Consider the following 16,483-nt stretch of genomic DNA (forward strand, 5'->3'; position numbering starts at 1 on the left):
ACAACATCTTGGTGTTGGTCTGCGTAGACCAAAACGGGTGGATGGGATACGAACACGGGGTGGGACTGGACCTGGATGGAAACGTGGCCGCAGGTAGGGAGGGGAGAGTGCTTCCAAAAGTTTATTCGTTCAGTGTTCACTTGTTCAATTGATCTTGTTTTGTTAATTGTTAATTGTTAAGATTTTGCGTATTTGAGGGAAGGGTGGCTTGGTGCGGGGATGGGGGGCTGGAGGGATAGTTTATTACAGTTTTTTAAAATATTTAAATATTTGTGTGCGTCTTCTCTCTTAGTTACATTAGTTATCATCTGTACAGTTGTTAATCCATATTTGTTTATTCTTTTATTATACAAGTACTTTACTTACACTAAACTTTATATTTAAAATAAGCATAAATTCTGATGATAGGCCAGTGCAGACAAGACAACAAGGAAACTCCACGCAATTGAAATTTTTGATTAACCCTAACTGTAAATCAACATCTGAATGTCCACATTTAGCGAGCGGAACCCCTTTCTGTTACGAAAGACCTCCGCTTTCTTTAAGGGTGCTTTGAGAGCAATGTGCGTACCTTGGTAGCTCCCTATGGCTCAGTGGGTAATACGCCATGTTATCAGCTGCTAAGCCTAACAGAGCAGCAGGTTCGAGTTTTGATTCCTGGTCTGTGCTGATCTATCATCCCGCAGCTGACATTCACTGTCTGAGCTCATGCATGAAGCATGGTCACTTGGGCAACCAGCTGAACCGTTCCCCAGCAGCAGTCAGTGCCTTTGTAGACTAGGAGCAACCATCATCATAGGCAGTCCCTCGGAATCGAGGAAGACTTGCTTCCACTCTAAAAATTAGTCCTTAGGTGGCTGAACAGTCCAATACGAGAACCACAGTCTCTGTCACAGGTGGGACAGACAGTTGTTGAGGGAAGGGGTGGGTGGGGCTGGTTTTCAGCACGCTCTTTCTGCTGTCTGCGCTTGATTTCTGCATACTCTCGGCGATGAGACTCGAGGTGCTCAGCACCCTCCCGGATGCACTTCCTCCACTTAGGGCGATTTTTGGCTAGTGGGGATGTTGCACTTTATCAGGGAGGCTTTGAGGGTGTCCTTGTAACGTTTCCTCTGCCCACCTTTGGCTCGTTTGCCATGAAGGAGTTCCGAGTAGAGCGTTTGCTTTGGAGGCTCGTGTCTGGCATGCGAACAATGTGGCCTGCCCAGCGGAGCTGATCAAGTGTGGTCAGTGCTTCAATGCTGGGGATGTTGGCCTGGTCGAGGAGGCTAACATGGAGCAATGACGACCAACCTTATACCATTTAAACTGCTGTGGATCATGGTGGGTGCACCATCACCCTACAGGTATGTCTGGTTCCTAGAAATCACACATACTCATTCATATTGCATAAACATGAGTATTATTTTGATATGCCCATTGAATTACAGAGAAATTGCAACACGGAAACAAACCATTTGGCACACCCAGTCCACGTTGGTGTTTATCCTTCACCAGAGATTAACTCCATGTGCTACTCTGTTCCTATTATTTCCCTTTTCCTTCATCCACCTATCTAACCTATTTTTAAATGTTGACATGATTTGTGTTTCAATCACTAACTCCAGTAATGCATTCCACAGCCTCACACACTATGTAAAATAGTTTCTCCTGCTCTCTGTCCTAAAGCTCTAAAGTTAATTCTTATATTTATTTCCCCTGGTTCTTAAAGCCCTCAATCACTTCAAATAATTTGCTCTGTCCCATGCCGTCATCATTTTAAACACCTCTATCAAATCACTCCTTAATCTCCTTTGTTCTAATAAAAATAACCACAATTTTTTCAAGTCTTTCGTTGTATTTTTTGTTAACAAGGCAGCATCTTAGTGAATCGCTGCAAAATCTTTCCTGTCGTGTGGAGCCCAAAACTACACACAATGGGCTCAAGTTTCGGCTCGAGTTGCTCCTATTTTTTTGGATGGTTTAGTATGGAGTATCTTAGAAATTGCAATTCTTGGCATTTAGTTTGCTCCAATTCTAGTGAGTTAGAATAGTTTTGTTTTAGAACTGTTTTTTTTTCAAAAGGGGGCGTTACCAGCCACTTATGCCTGTTTTGCAAGTTTAGGCAGCAAAAACTTACTCCAAACTAACTTAGAATGGAGTAAGTGTAGATTTTTGTACGCTCAGAAAAACCTTGCATACGTTTTAGGAATTAGGCGCAGATAGCGAGTGATGGGGGGGGGAAGGGAAGTTAGGAGATTTTACAAAGCATTAAACAGTTCACTTTTACCAATAAAGAGCCGTCATCAATAATAAATGATAAATAAATCAATAAATCAACCAATAAATCAATCAAAAAAAAAAAAAAAATAATAATAAATCAATCAATAAATAAAAAATGAAAAGATTCTACTCACCTACTACAGCACCGGGAGCCCTCCAACAGCCTGCTGAAGAGCCCTTGGGCGGGGCCCGCCCCAGAGGAGATGCCGGTCGGACGGGCCCTGCCACCGACGAGGAGTTCGGGCGGGGCCCGCCTCCAGGAGATGCTGGGCGGGCCCGCCGCGGAAGAGGTAAGGGCAGTCAGGCCACTCGGCCCGGGATAGGGGCGACGTCCCTTCGGCCAGGGATAGGGTCATCGCCCGGAGATAGGGCGCGCTGGGAGGGCCCGGAGCTACTGCGCACACGCGCAGCCTCCACTGCGCACTCGCGCAGCTGCCGGCACTCTTTTTGGTGCAGGGCTGTAGCTCCGCCCCCAGCAGCTCCTGAGTTGGAAACGGGCCGACATCTATCAGAGAATCGCGAGGTAAGCATTCGGCGCAATTTCTGTTCCAAAAATTAGGCGGGCCTCTCCAATGTGCGCCGTTCTAGCGGGGGATCCGAAATTTGAGCCCAATACGCTGACTGTGGGCTTACTAAAGTTTTATACTGATTCTCCATTACATTTGAACTTTTGTATTCTACAACTCTTGCAATAAAGTCCAGTATTCTATTAGCTTCTTCATGGCCTTATCCAGTTGAGGTGCTACTTTTAAAAGTCTCGTGAACCTGAATGCGACAGAGGTTGCGACGGTCTTGGATCCGGCCTGGAGATGACGAAGGTTGAACAGATTCCCACTGGTTCTGTAGTTTAGTTCCACTCCAGCAGGGAGCTTGTTGAGTGTGAGGTGGATCATTGCAGTGAGGAAAATAGAGAAGAGGGTTAGCACGATGACGCAGCCCTGCTTGACACCGGTGCGGACGTGGATTGGGTCTGTGATGGATCCGTTGGTCAGGATCACAGCTTCCATGTCGTTGTGGAGCAGGCGGAGGATGGCGACAAACTTTTGGGGGCAGTCAAAACGGAGGAGGACGCTCCAGATTCCCTCGCGGTTGACAGTGTCAAAGGCCATTGTAAGGTCAAAGGCTGGTGCTGTTCCCTGCATTTTTCTTGCAGTTGTCGCGCCGTAAAGATCATGTCCATTGTACCCCGTAATGGACGAAATCCCACTGTGACTCCAGGAGGAGCTCCTCAGCCGCAGGAAGAAGACGGTTGAGGAGGATTCTAGCGATTACTTTCCCAGTGGCTGATAACAGGGAGGTTCCTCTGTAGTTGCTGCAGTCGGACTTGTCCCCTTTTTTAAAGATGGTCATGATTACTGCATCTGTGAGATCTCTCGGCATGCTCTCCTCCTTCCTGATGAGAGAGATGAGGGCATGCATTCGTGCCTATAGTGCCTCTCCGCCATACTTTAGTGCGTCAGTGGGGATTCCATCCGCTCCCATTGCCTTGTTGTTCTCCAGCGGAAATCGCTGGAGAAATACCACCAACGATGTCTCTGCAAGATCCAGCAAATCCCCTGGGAGGACAGACGCACCAACATTAGCGTCCTCGATCAGGCCAACATCCCCAGCATCGAAGCACTGACCACACTTGACCAGCTCCATTGGGCAGGCCACATTGTTCACATGCCTGACACAAGACTCCCAAAGCAAGCGCTCTACTCGGAACTCCTACACGGCAAGCGAGCCCCAGGTGGGCAGAGGAAACATTTCAAGGACACCCTCAAAGCCTTCTTGATAAAATACAACATCCCCACCGACACCTGGGAGTCCCTCGCCAAAGTCTGCCCTAAGTGGAGGAAGAGCATCCGGGAGGGAGCTGAGCACCTCGAGTCTCGTCACCAGGAGCATACAGAAATCAAGCGCAGGCAGCGGAAGGAGCGCGCAGCAAACCAGACTCCCCCACCCACCCTTTCCTTCAACGACTGTCTGTCCCACCTGTGACAAAGACTGTAATTCCCGCATTGGACTGTTCAGTCACCTAAGAACTCACTTTTAGAGTGGAAGCAAGACTTCCTCGATTTCGAGGGACTGCCTTTGACGATGAACCTAAACGCCCAAATCCCTCTGGTCTTCCACTTCACTCAGCTTTTTCCCATTTATAGTATAATTACTACAGTCTTTATCAAAATGCAACACCTCAAATAAACTGTCCTTGAATTCCATCTTTTACCCATTCCACCATCTTAACAATATCCCCCTTCCAGCTTTCTTTGGTCCTTAAAATTATTTGCTGTGCCTCCTATTTTAGTATCACTGCAAATTTGGACATCAGCCTCACTATCCCTATATCCAAATCATTAATGACCAGAAATAGTCCCAGAACGGAGCCCTGTGGGACACCTCTATCTACTTCCAACCACATTGAGAAACTGACCGTCACTCCTCCTCTCTGTCTGTTCCCTCTAACTTATTTTTAATGCTCCACTTTTTTATGCTCCATAGTTTTTAATCTTTTCCAATCATCTCCTGTGTGGCTCCTTGTCAAAGGTGTTCAGAAAGTCCATATACACCACATCCACTGCATTTCCCTGAGTGAATTCCGGTGCATTGGGCTGGGTGACGAGTGTGAAATGCACTCATTAGGTTTCCAGTCTAGGTACTTTAACTCCCAGACCTCACTTAAACTCTGTCAGTCCACTTCCCATCCGGGAGGGAATAGGGTGCAGGTCGGCTGCCAGTCGGGGACATTTTGGGCAGCCAAAGGCAATCCACCAGCTTCCAGATTAAGGAGCACTCCTCCTCCTGGCCCCTACCAGGCAAGAGTGATTACACTTCAAAAGTACTTCATTGGCTGTGAAGGAGGTGAAAAGAAATGTATAAACACAAACACACCACTGATTACAGACATTACACATTAACAAAGATATAGCAACATAGGCAGCATCAATTTCAATCTTATCTTATTAAACTGATACGTTTTTAATCATTACTTTCCAAGATTGGGATTGTAAAACCAATCATGACCCATAAGTAATCTGGGATCTGGAGCATGGTTGTAATAGTTGACCACTAACATGTCTTGTATATTTTTAAAAGTCACTTACTAGGCAAATTAAGATTGTAGTAGTTACTTAGAAACTGAGAGGCCAGTTGTAACTGCTTGTAATGTTTTGGCTCCAGTACAATGACTGGAGTTCCAGTTGCTTAAGATTGTTTTGCAGTGCTAACAAAGTATAGCAATTGGTGTGAGGCAGATAGATGCCTGCGTGATGCAAAGGGGACAAAATGCCAATGGGTCCACTTTGCTGGTGGAAGTGAGGCGGAGCGCAATGTATGGCCACCATTGAAGGATTCTAACCCCATCCCAAATTGCAGGAATGGGATCATTCGCATATCTAGGATAGGTAGCCAGTGCTTGTAAGGACGTATCAGAGATGTCCACGCACCACTATCCCTGCTAGATGCAGCAGCACCCAGCCTGCCCCAAGGCTCTTCTGCTACTAGATTGTGTTCCCAGCCCCAAAGAGAAACCATCACTGAAAGATCTTCGGTTCCAATGATAGCCATAAATCTAGCAGCATGAGGTGATCAATTCCCTTACTTCTAGCAAGGCCTGGAGCATGAATCTGAAGGGTTTCAAGGATTTAAAGAGTAGAATTCCCAGGAGAGCATGAGATCACCCCAGACACTTCCCCCATTGATGTGGAGAGGTCAGATGGAACATCTGCCCAGGGTTCCCCTATTGGTAAATGATTGGACCAAACTCCAGACGCAATTTGGTTTGCCCCATTTTCCGTTAAGGTGTAGGTGTGTGCCTGGTTAAGTCTGAGAGGTGCAATTGTTCTGCGTTCTTGAGATCAATGGTTTGGTCAGTTAAAGGTCAGCCTGGCATTCTTTTGTTAAGTGTTGGAAGATCACAACATCAAACAGAGATAAATCAAAGCTTAATTATCAGGGCATTTTGTGAAGTGGAAGGTGCTCCTCACTTCAGGTGCAGTCAGCCTTGCCTCCAAGATTGTTTTGCATTTGTTACACAAGTGTGTGAGATCAAGGTACAATAAGTAATGATCACTGCACTTTGGGGGTTATAAAGTAAAGCACCTAGATAATAGACATTAGTTTGTAAATGCATCATCCAGTTTGAAACTGAGCAGGGAGCTCCCAGATTTGTGCTCAGTTATCCATTCGCAGCCAATATAGGGCATAGAATATGTAACCCACATTCTCATTTCCATTTGCCGTCCAATGACTCTTATTGGAAAGTAAGTATGTATATCAGATGAAGAGACTGAGCTCTGATGCAAAACATGATAATACAGTACCAGCCTCCCCAACACTATCTCGGCTCATAATGAAAAAAACTATTTGGATGGCCACGAGGGAGTCAATATCTTCAGGCAGAGGAGAAAAAAAAAAGAGAATAAATGCGCAATACAAAATACACAAAACAAGGAACAAGGCATATGTTTATCACCAACATTTGGTCTTTTATTATTTATACCTGCGGAGTCGTTTTTTTTTCCAATGCTATACAAAAACCTAATACAAGTTTGTACATGTTCAGATTACCACATAACAACCAATTACTGTATGTCCCACAAACCATTGTCAAGTCCTAATGATACATGCATGTAAGTTTATCTACATACCAATACATTATAATTTACTGTTTTCTGCTTCATTCCAATGCTTAGGATGACAGTGCGTCACCCCTCTTGTCTTGCCAAGGGTGTAAGGCAGAGGTAAATGCAAAATCCCAAGTGACAGTAATTGTTTGGTTACATTGAACCAACCCCATCCCAAATGAACTACAAGGCCTGTTCCAAGTCACCATGAAATGTATTGCTTAGATTAATGGAAACTGCTGCAGATTCCATGGAGGAGATTGCATCAACCCTGGCTGTGTTCAAGCTGTGACGTCGTTTTCCCCCTAACTTTCAAATGCACAAATAAATACCTAGTTCACAGTCACCATTTTGGTTTATAAATTAATACAGTCACATTTGTGCTACACCAGCCTAGCTAGAACATTGTATTTTTTTTTTTTAAATTGGCTACAAGAATACAGAATATTTAAATGAGGTGTTCATACATTTAATCCCCACCAACAAATTGGTGAATTAATGCTTCTTTACGTTTTTCTTTTAAAACCAGGATAGGGGCACAACGGATAGCACACAGTACAAAGTCAGTTAAATATATATATGTATATATATAAAAAACCTACAGTAAATACGAGCAGGAAGTTCACAAACAGAAGTGGGATGTTACAAAGTGTGCCTAGTCACAACGGTACAGGACATGACAGGGGTCCAGACGGCACACCTTGATACACCACAATGGCCTTGCAGGGGCTTAGTTGCACAGGTAATGGAGGCACAGCCTAGGACATCTGGATGAAAGAACGGAGTTAGCTTGGCGAAGAGAGTGTTCCGACATTTGTTTTGTACAGTAGCGAGCGTAAACAGGTGACAATTCTATGACAAAGACAGGGAACGTTGGAACAATAGGAAGACGCAGAAAAACAAAGTGGGAGGGGGCAGCACTGGCCTTTCCATAGACTGCAATTAAGAGCATAGGTGGAAGAAGAGGTGGGGGTGGGGGGGGGGGGAATTCTCCCAGCTGATATGCCAGGGACACAGAAGTAGACTTGGGAACAAAAAGGCACTTGTGTTACTGACACTGGTGAGGAAGAGATTGGGTTGTGTAATATTGTGACATCACAGTATTGCAATGGTAGGACCTTGGGTACCTCATGTACTGATTTCAGTTGCAGTCATGGCTACAGTGCCAGATAAGCATGGAACCAATTCTTTCTACACTTTTAGGAACACACCCCACACACTCCGCATCGCGCCTTGTGTTTAGCAATTGCCACATATTTAAAATTCATTTCAAAATGGGCCCCACTAAGGATCACCGAGCTAACCCTCGCAGTTTTGAAGATGTTGGGCTGTTTGGCCACAAACAATATCTTTAAGTACTGAATTTATAAAGAGTATGCAGGCTTATGCAGCAAATTTTGATTTAACCCCATCCCTCCCCCCACCCCAGCCACACACACACACACACACACACACACACACACCAAAATGTAAATGTTATTTTTTTTTTAATTGTTGGGAAACTGCCAATTTCCTCAGAAAATGAAAAATTGTACCATTAGACTAAATAGATAACACTTGTATAGTGTAGAACAAACAAGTACGAAGTTGTGTGCCAACCCCAAGGTCTGCATTATAAGAATTACCTTCGCTCCCAGGCCTAGTTCAATGCCCATTGCCTGAACTGCACGGCACTGAAAGCAGAACCAATATGGCCTCCGTCTACTGGTAAGCCAAGACGTGGTATGCAAAATGCAAGAGATAACTTGAAACGATGGATCTCGCAACTTATCTACAGTCTACACTAGCTAGTACTGTACCACAAGTGTACCTCTAAATGATCTGGCTCAGTTATGTCGGAAAAATGACAACAGAGGCGTTTAATCAGCCTCACCATGTATAGATTTCCACCCCCTCCCACCCCCAAAACAGTAGGGTAAAATGACTGAAAAAAAAAACATCACTTTCCCCAGAACAGTTCTGCTCGTGCCAACAATTTCAACCTTTCCCATGTGACACAGGCCATCATAAATATGATGCAGAGCAAAACCCACTATTCTCGTTTCCAAAATCTACAGCTTCACCAGGGCTGACAGACACCCGTCACCATGGACACATGCAGTCACCATTAGAGAAACCTACTTGAATGAAAGCTACCTGTTGTCACGCTGTTTAAAAATTGTGCAAAATTTCAGTAACTGAATGCTTTTGAGAGTGTCGGTGAACAATGCTACATACAGTATATATATATTTTTTTTTAAAAGACTTCATTTTTATTTTCCTGTCCGATAAAAGCATCGTGCCCCCATTGACCTTCAATGAAGCAAAGGAGACTTTTTGCAATTGCAGCTCTCCTGCTGCTTTCGCGTGAAGAACAGTGCAACCATGGCAACAAGCAGCTTCATTGTGCGGCTTTTTATCACCAAGAGGAAAGGCCTGCTCATGTCCGGACACGCCAAGACTTCTCCGATCTCCGTCATAATTGACCATTTTGTAAGGCAGCCATTTGTTGTTACTGCAGACACACCGACTGCTGTTTGTTAGATCCACTTAAATCATGTGACTTCTTTCCATCTTGAACTACAGACAGCATTCTTTTTTTTGTGGGAATTAAAAGTTTTTCAGATGTACAGTCCTGATTTCAGGAGACCTTGCTTTCTCTCTCTGTCTCTCTAACTTTCGTATACTCCATCTGCAACCTCTGGAAGCTTGCTCAGAGTACATTTGGTCGCTGAAATCAAAAGTGAAGTCCTGCTTTTTACCCCCTCGCCAGGTAGGTCTATGCCACAACAAACTCAGACTTCATGTCAGCTTTGACCTCGGGCTTCCACACAGAGTCCTCAAAGTCCAAGTCTAGGCTGCCGTCACTAGATACGCTGCTGTTGCTATTTGTCCGGCTGGACTTGCGGTTGGGCAGCCACTGGTATGGTGCTCTGGCATCTCGCCGGGCCTTCCTGCGCATCCTCTTCTGCTGCATCAACAGCTGCAGGCGCTCTACTTTGCAGCGGGTCGCACGGTTTTCTGTCTGTCTCAGTCGGTCGCCTACAATGAAAGAAGAAAAAAAAAGGTTAGAGAATTCAAATTTTCACACCGGGATAAAATCGGTCATCTTACTGTATATAAGTGAATGGGGAACTTCTTATCGTACCATTATATTCAAATCGATCAAGACTGGTTTTGTTTCATGGGGTTGATCGAAGAAATGAGGGTCTTTTCGTTGCCCCACTTAACATGCTTCAATCTTAATTGTTGTAAAGTGGATCAGCCTGGCCACTTAGTAATACCGCTACAGGCTGGGGTACGCCTATTAATCTACAATGAAGTTCTAGCGGATAAAGTTGCTGTACTTGATTTTTCAATCATTAGCACATCAACCGTATATTCTGGACCATGACAAAAATCAGTTTGATTTTTTACATTTTGGTCATTGGTTCATAGCCCAGAGTCCTTTGCGAGTTCCTTTCTGAATCTGCTCACCGTTGCCTTTAATTCCTTATTGATTGGGTTGTTTTTCCAATATTGGCCTTTAATCTCAATGGCCTATCATGGGCCTAACTGGCTTGGAATGGGTTAAAAAGCCAGCCTGTAATTGAGGGTGCATTAGTCACCGCAGACCAAGTCGTTTCAAAGCTCCTGCTACACACCACTGAATGGAATTAAATAATGCTAGTACATTAGAGGAGATCAATCCTGCATTAGACGCTATTGGGAATTGTATTGATTAAACATCAGTGCTCGTGCATTCATTCATTACCATAGCAACAGAGAGGTAAAGGTTATCCCTATGGCTCCTATAGATCTTTCTTTGACAGAATACGTAAGCTAATGGAAATTCAAGGAACCAACTAGGACCCCAATGTCTCAACTCTACTTGACGTGTTTTAGTTTGAGTGGAGATGCGAGGTGGAAGGATCCAGAAGCACACCAATAGCCATTTCCAATTGGTTAGAATTTTCCAAGTGTGCAAATGGTGTGCTATGGAAACAATTAGGAAGTCAATTGCATAGTTGGGAATGCAACCTGTCTTCAATTAACTTTGAGGGCAAGGGATAGATTAAGACGCTGATGGCATTTTTGCACTTGGAAAGCCTTTTCTGTTTTACAAACAATGCATTGACCCTTTTTGTGGAATTATTTCCATGCCTCCTCCAATGCCTCAGCTAGTTTATTCAGATTGTTGCTGAACCTTACAGGGCAGGGACACAGGACCATCCCAAGTGTAATTCCCAATCGGTTTTGAGCGCTACAATCGGCGGCCATTCCCGACTAAGAGAAAGGAAGACCAACCAGTGTCCCTGCTCTTGAACAAGACCCAGCGACTGGTTCTGAAAGGCCGCATTTGTGGTTGTTACGCGAGGCCAGAATTGAGCCCAGCTGTGATGCTAACCAATGCTTATTGAACAATCTGCTGAGACATTTCGTCAAGGCTCGCACGTGTACAATAGCCAGTTGAACGAGATGCTGAAAAGAGGGTTATCGTGGAGACACCGAGATGCGTCACTCGCCCACAGTGCGGCCAGTCTTCATGTGAACATGCGGAAATCATGCGCAGACAGCGGAAGGAGCGTGCGGCAAACCAGACTCCCCACCCACCCTTTCCTTCAATCACTGTCTGTCCCACCTGTGACAGAGACTGTAATTCTCATATTGGACTGTACAGCCACCTGAGAACTCATTTTTAGAGTGGAAGCAAGTCTTCCTCGATTTCGAGGGACTGCCTATGATGATGAGCCAAAGACAAAGTAGATTACAATAAATGGATTTTGCTCTTCGAAAGAGATGGCGCAGACCCGATGGGCCGAATGGCCCCCTTCGGTGCTGTACTATTCTGTGATATTGTTCACGCACGGACTGGCTATGACTTTTTGGCCATCCAGCATGCATGAAGTACTGACGACATGATGCCACTTCATAGCATCACTACCACGAAACGCCACGCACATCTACATACCTACGTCACTACAAGGGGCTTGCAAAATCTTTACTGGGCACATGAACTCCAATGGCAATCGGAAAGATCTAGCAACAGGTCTTCCTAAGCAATGTCCTTAAAAAAAAAATCTGCTGCCACCGACTGCTCAAAACGTGCCACCGTGAGGCAGCAGCAAAAGTATATAAAAAGCAGCTGAAGCCCTCGCATTGGAGAGGGGGGAAAAAATTGGCAAAATTCTAACATCACCTACTGTTCAGTCTGCATATTGTCTTGCAAGTCCCTTTTAGTGCTCAGCAAAGTACTCGTTTTAAAACTGTTATTCAAATTTTAACTGCGACAGTTTACCGTAAATGCCAGTTGGGCAGAAAAGGTTTCCAAAGATTAAATTCAAGGAGCTAATGAAAACACTCATTTTCCTTTGTATCGGAGCACATGCTATAAAACAAGCTTTTGTTCCTCCTATTCATGACTGCACTTTAGAATCTCACTAGGCAAGACTTTGTTGAAAGTTTTTTTTAAATAAAGAGGAAGCCATTTCCTGTTGCAAGCTTGGTCTTATTTCTGTTACTATGGCAACTGTCTCATCATCTATTATTTTTATTTCTTGTCCAGTGTTTACAGAAGGCCCAATTTACCTCACCAAATGGGCCATTCTTCATGCATGAGCCAAATGGCAGTGAGTGTTACCACGCTGTTGTCAGAAAAGGAAAGAACTTGCATTTATATAGCACCTGATCACATCCTCAGGATGACCCAAAACACTTTACACTCAGTGGATTATCTTTGTGACGTGCAGTCATTGTTGTTATGGAGGAAAATGCGGCAATAATTTGTGCACAGCAAGATCCAATAAAACAACACATGAGTGACCAGACTATCCAATTTTTCTTTTTGTTGGTGGTGCAAGTTAAGGGAGTAATGTTGGCCAAGACACCAGTGAAGTTCTGTGTGTTTCACGAGATCTCTTACATTCACCGGAGCAGGCAGATGGGCTCTTGGCTTAACCTCCAAAATTCAGTTACTGCGAGTAATGTTATCTTGTGTTGTGTCACTGGACACATAAACCAGGGTCAAATTTCTGGTCTGTACTGTATTGGCTGATCTCAGCCATTGTGAGGATGATGCTTTTTCTGAGCCATTGGGAAAGTTACTACACAGACAGCTTTAAATAAAAAGTGTTCATCAGACAAACATCTAAATAGTGGAGCATCGGACACTAAATCACTACTAAGGTCCCACATAAGAGATTAGTGTGCAACACTAAAGCACATGGTATTGGGGGTAATGTATTAACGTGGAGAGAGAACTGGTTGGCAGACAGTAAGCAGAGAGTAGGGATAAACGGGTCATTCTCAGAATGGCAGGCAGTGACGAGTGGAGTGCCACAGGGCTCAGTGCTGGGACCCCAGCTATTTACAATATACATCAATGATTTAGATGACGGAATTGAGTGCAATATCTCCAAGTTTGCAGATGATACTAAGCTGGGTGGCGGTGTGAGCTGTGAGGAGGATGCTAAGTGGCTGTAGGGTGACTTGGACAGGTTAGGTGAGTGGGCAAATGCATGGCAGATGCAATATAATGTGGATAAATGAGAGATTATCCACTTTAGTGGCAAAAGCATGAAGGCAGAATATTATCTGAATGGCGGCAGATTAGGAAAAGGGGAGGTGCAACGAGACCTGGGTGCCATGGTACATCAGTCATTGAAAGTTGGCATGCAGGTACAGCAGGCAGTGAAGAAGGCAAATGGCATGTTGGCCTTCATAGCTAGGGGATTTGAGTATAGGAGCAGGGAGGTCTTAATGCAGTTGTACAGGGCCTTGATGAGGCCTCACCTGGAATATTGTGTTCAGTTTTGGTCTCCTAATCTGAGGAAGAACATTCTTGCTATTGAGGGAGTGCAGCGAAGGTTCACCAGACTGATTCCCAGGATAGCCGGACTGACGTATGAGGAGACACTGGATCGACTGGGCCTGTATTCACTGGAGTTTAGAAGAATGAGAGGGGATCTCATAGAAACATATAAAACTCTGACGGGATTGGACAGGTTAGATGCAGGAAGAATGTTCCCGATATTGGGGAAGTCTAAAACCAGAGGTCACAGTCTAAGGATAAGGTAAGATAGGTCATATAGGACCGAGATGAGGAGAAATTTATTCACTTAGAGAGTTGTTAACCTGTGGAATTCTCTACCGCAGAGAGTTGTTGATGCCAGTTCATTGGATATATTCAAGAGGGAGTTAGATATGGCCCTGATGGCTAAAGGGATCAAGGGGTATGGTGAGAAAGCAGGAAAGGGGTACTGAGGTGAATGATCAGCCATGATCTTACTGAATGGTGGTGCAGGCTCGAAGGGCCGACTCCTGCACCTATTTTCTATGTACCTTCCATCGGAGGCTACGAGAAGCTGTTTTTATTCTTACTGATACATTATGGCAGTATCTCTACAGTTGCAAACCACTACAGTTGCTGCAGCTCCCTCCATAGCAGAAAGCATCAATTAAACCCAGCACTAGCATTCAGCTGTTGCTAAAAAAAAAAGCGATTTCCTGTTTGGCTGCCGCAGGTTTAAAAATACCTGGCAGCGTCGGGTAGTGCGTAATTGAGCCAACACCTGGCAACGACAAAAAAAAAGACCTCCTACCAATCAAGAATCCAAGGAGGGATGAAATATTCCTCAGTATTGCCCAACAAGCTAGTCAAACTAATCTTCAACTACGATTCATTTTCTGCAGTTGGATGTGTAAAATAAATAGGTCTGGGCTCCGCAGTTAATGCACATGGCCTAATGTGCTTGTTAATGAATATATGAATGGCGGTGGGAAGGGCAAAGGGAAGGAAGTTGTTACCTGCGTTTGTGCATTTATTACACTTTTGTCCTCTGCCAAGTACATTTGTGCTCAAGCAAGAAATAACCAAGGGTTTTCGGTGCGGATTGACAGTTACGTTGTGACTGGTGGAAGCTAACCGCTTTCAACGTTAAAACACAATGGTATTCTTTGGAACAAAAACGTGAGCTGGAAACCACAGGGTATAGCACAGCTAAACCAAACTGTGCTCTCCTACGTCTTCCTGTCCCAACAGCCCTCCTCCTCCTCCCCCCCCACTTCCCCCCCGCCCTCCCCAACCCCCCCCCACCCCCGTCTGCGTAAACCATCACCTTTCTATGCAACTGCTACTGTCTACAGTGTGGGCGGATTGAATGCAAATACCGAGAAGCTATTCCCTGCAGGCTCCCCACATCTGCCAAAAACAAAAGTGAAGAAAACTCTTCATTGTCCCCCCCCCTTCGTTTATAATTCCCATCGAGGCGAGACTTTGGCGCGCACACAGAAAGATTCTCCGCTGGCATGAGAAATGCAAATCAGGGCCTAAATTGGTTGCATTTCAAAATACACGCAACTACCTTTTTGCTGTGCGCATTTTAGGCAAATTATCGAGGCAAGGAACATACATTTTTTTTGTTGCAAAGGAGCTACTTTCTCTTCCTTATTCTATTATTACAGCTTTGCAAATGTGAGCAAAGATAAAGAAGCGTTTGCGCTTTCCAAAAAACTACTATCAGCTCACAACAGTACCCATAGATCTGAGGCATTCAATTGCTTTTGTTAAAGGGTGCTACATTGGTACAGCACCCCCAACTGTGTAAAAATTAAGAAAATGACTAACATGTTAAGAAGGCAACTAGCTTTGGCATAGTATTGAGCTGCACGGTCGAAGACAGTTTAAGGATGCATATTTTTTTCAGTATCTTAAATGTCAGTACAGCCTCAATTCCCACTTCAACCTGGGACTATAGCATGTACACTGCAGAGGTCTGTAGCATGGGCACATTGCTCCTCACCATTACACAGTGTGAATCACTGCCATCTGCTGTGCTCAATTCACACACAGTCTCAAGGTCTATCATCGCAGGCAGTTGCTGCAAATGACCTTTCGTGAGGTGGGAGCTGGGTTCTTTTGTGTTTTTTCATGGGGTTGAAAGGCCCCACTGTTCGTGCAGTTTGCAACTTCTGCTGCCAAGTGCAGCAAGAAAGGTCAGAAAGGATCTCCTGTTATTGGAGCTGATTCATTTACGTGCTGTAAGGGTGTGGACTCCGGCACCATTGTAATCTATTTCAATAACCTTCCTCGCGTCTCCTCAACCGTCCAAAAACTGAGCAAGCACCAAAGGGCTTTTGTTCTGTTGAAGAAAATAGGTTAAAAAAAAGCCATGGCTCATTGTACAGGACACCAACAAGATTGAAAAAAGTGACAGAGAAAAAAAGTTAGATCAGGAAGTAGTTAGGTGACAGACTAAGCTTGGGTAAGAGTTTCTACTAAAGGGTTATTTCTTTTAAAAGGCCAAAGAATGTAGAAATGAAAACTAAGGAAGGTCAAATGTGCCAGAGTTTTGAGGTCATAAGGAATGAGTCAGAGTGAGACATTGTGGAATAGTCTTAAATTCAATATAGCTGGAGCGTAGGGAAGAGGAAGTACATGTTAGAATTCAGAAGGTGCATTGATCACAGCCGTTTTGCTAAAACATAGCAAGACCAGTCAAGTTGCAAAGAGAGAGGAGTTGGAGGCGGGAGAGTGGAGTCCTGTATCAGATGACAAGCTTTTACTTGTAACCAGTCCAAGAGTGCAAGAGATGTCCTGCAAGACATGCCAGCAACGTTCAATTCCTGGACAAACTGGAGCTTCCTAGACAGTGATG

General features: G+C 44.5%; 1 protein-coding gene across 1 annotated transcript in view; it reads right to left on the reverse strand.

The window, feature by feature from the left end:
• Window positions 1–6,720: 6,720 nt before the first annotated feature.
• The window catches only part of midn (midnolin), a 31,442-nt gene continuing 21,679 nt past the window's right edge, over window positions 6,721–16,483 (reverse strand). The window contains exon 8 of the mRNA XM_070859721.1: window positions 6,721–9,890. Coding sequence (XP_070715822.1) covers window positions 9,628–9,890 — 263 coding nt within the window. The 3' untranslated portion in view covers window positions 6,721–9,627. The remainder of the gene's footprint in view (window positions 9,891–16,483) is intronic.

The sequence above is a fragment of the Pristiophorus japonicus genome, chromosome 18 (genome assembly GCF_044704955.1).
Source record: "Pristiophorus japonicus isolate sPriJap1 chromosome 18, sPriJap1.hap1, whole genome shotgun sequence".
NCBI lineage: Eukaryota > Metazoa > Chordata > Chondrichthyes > Pristiophoridae > Pristiophorus > Pristiophorus japonicus.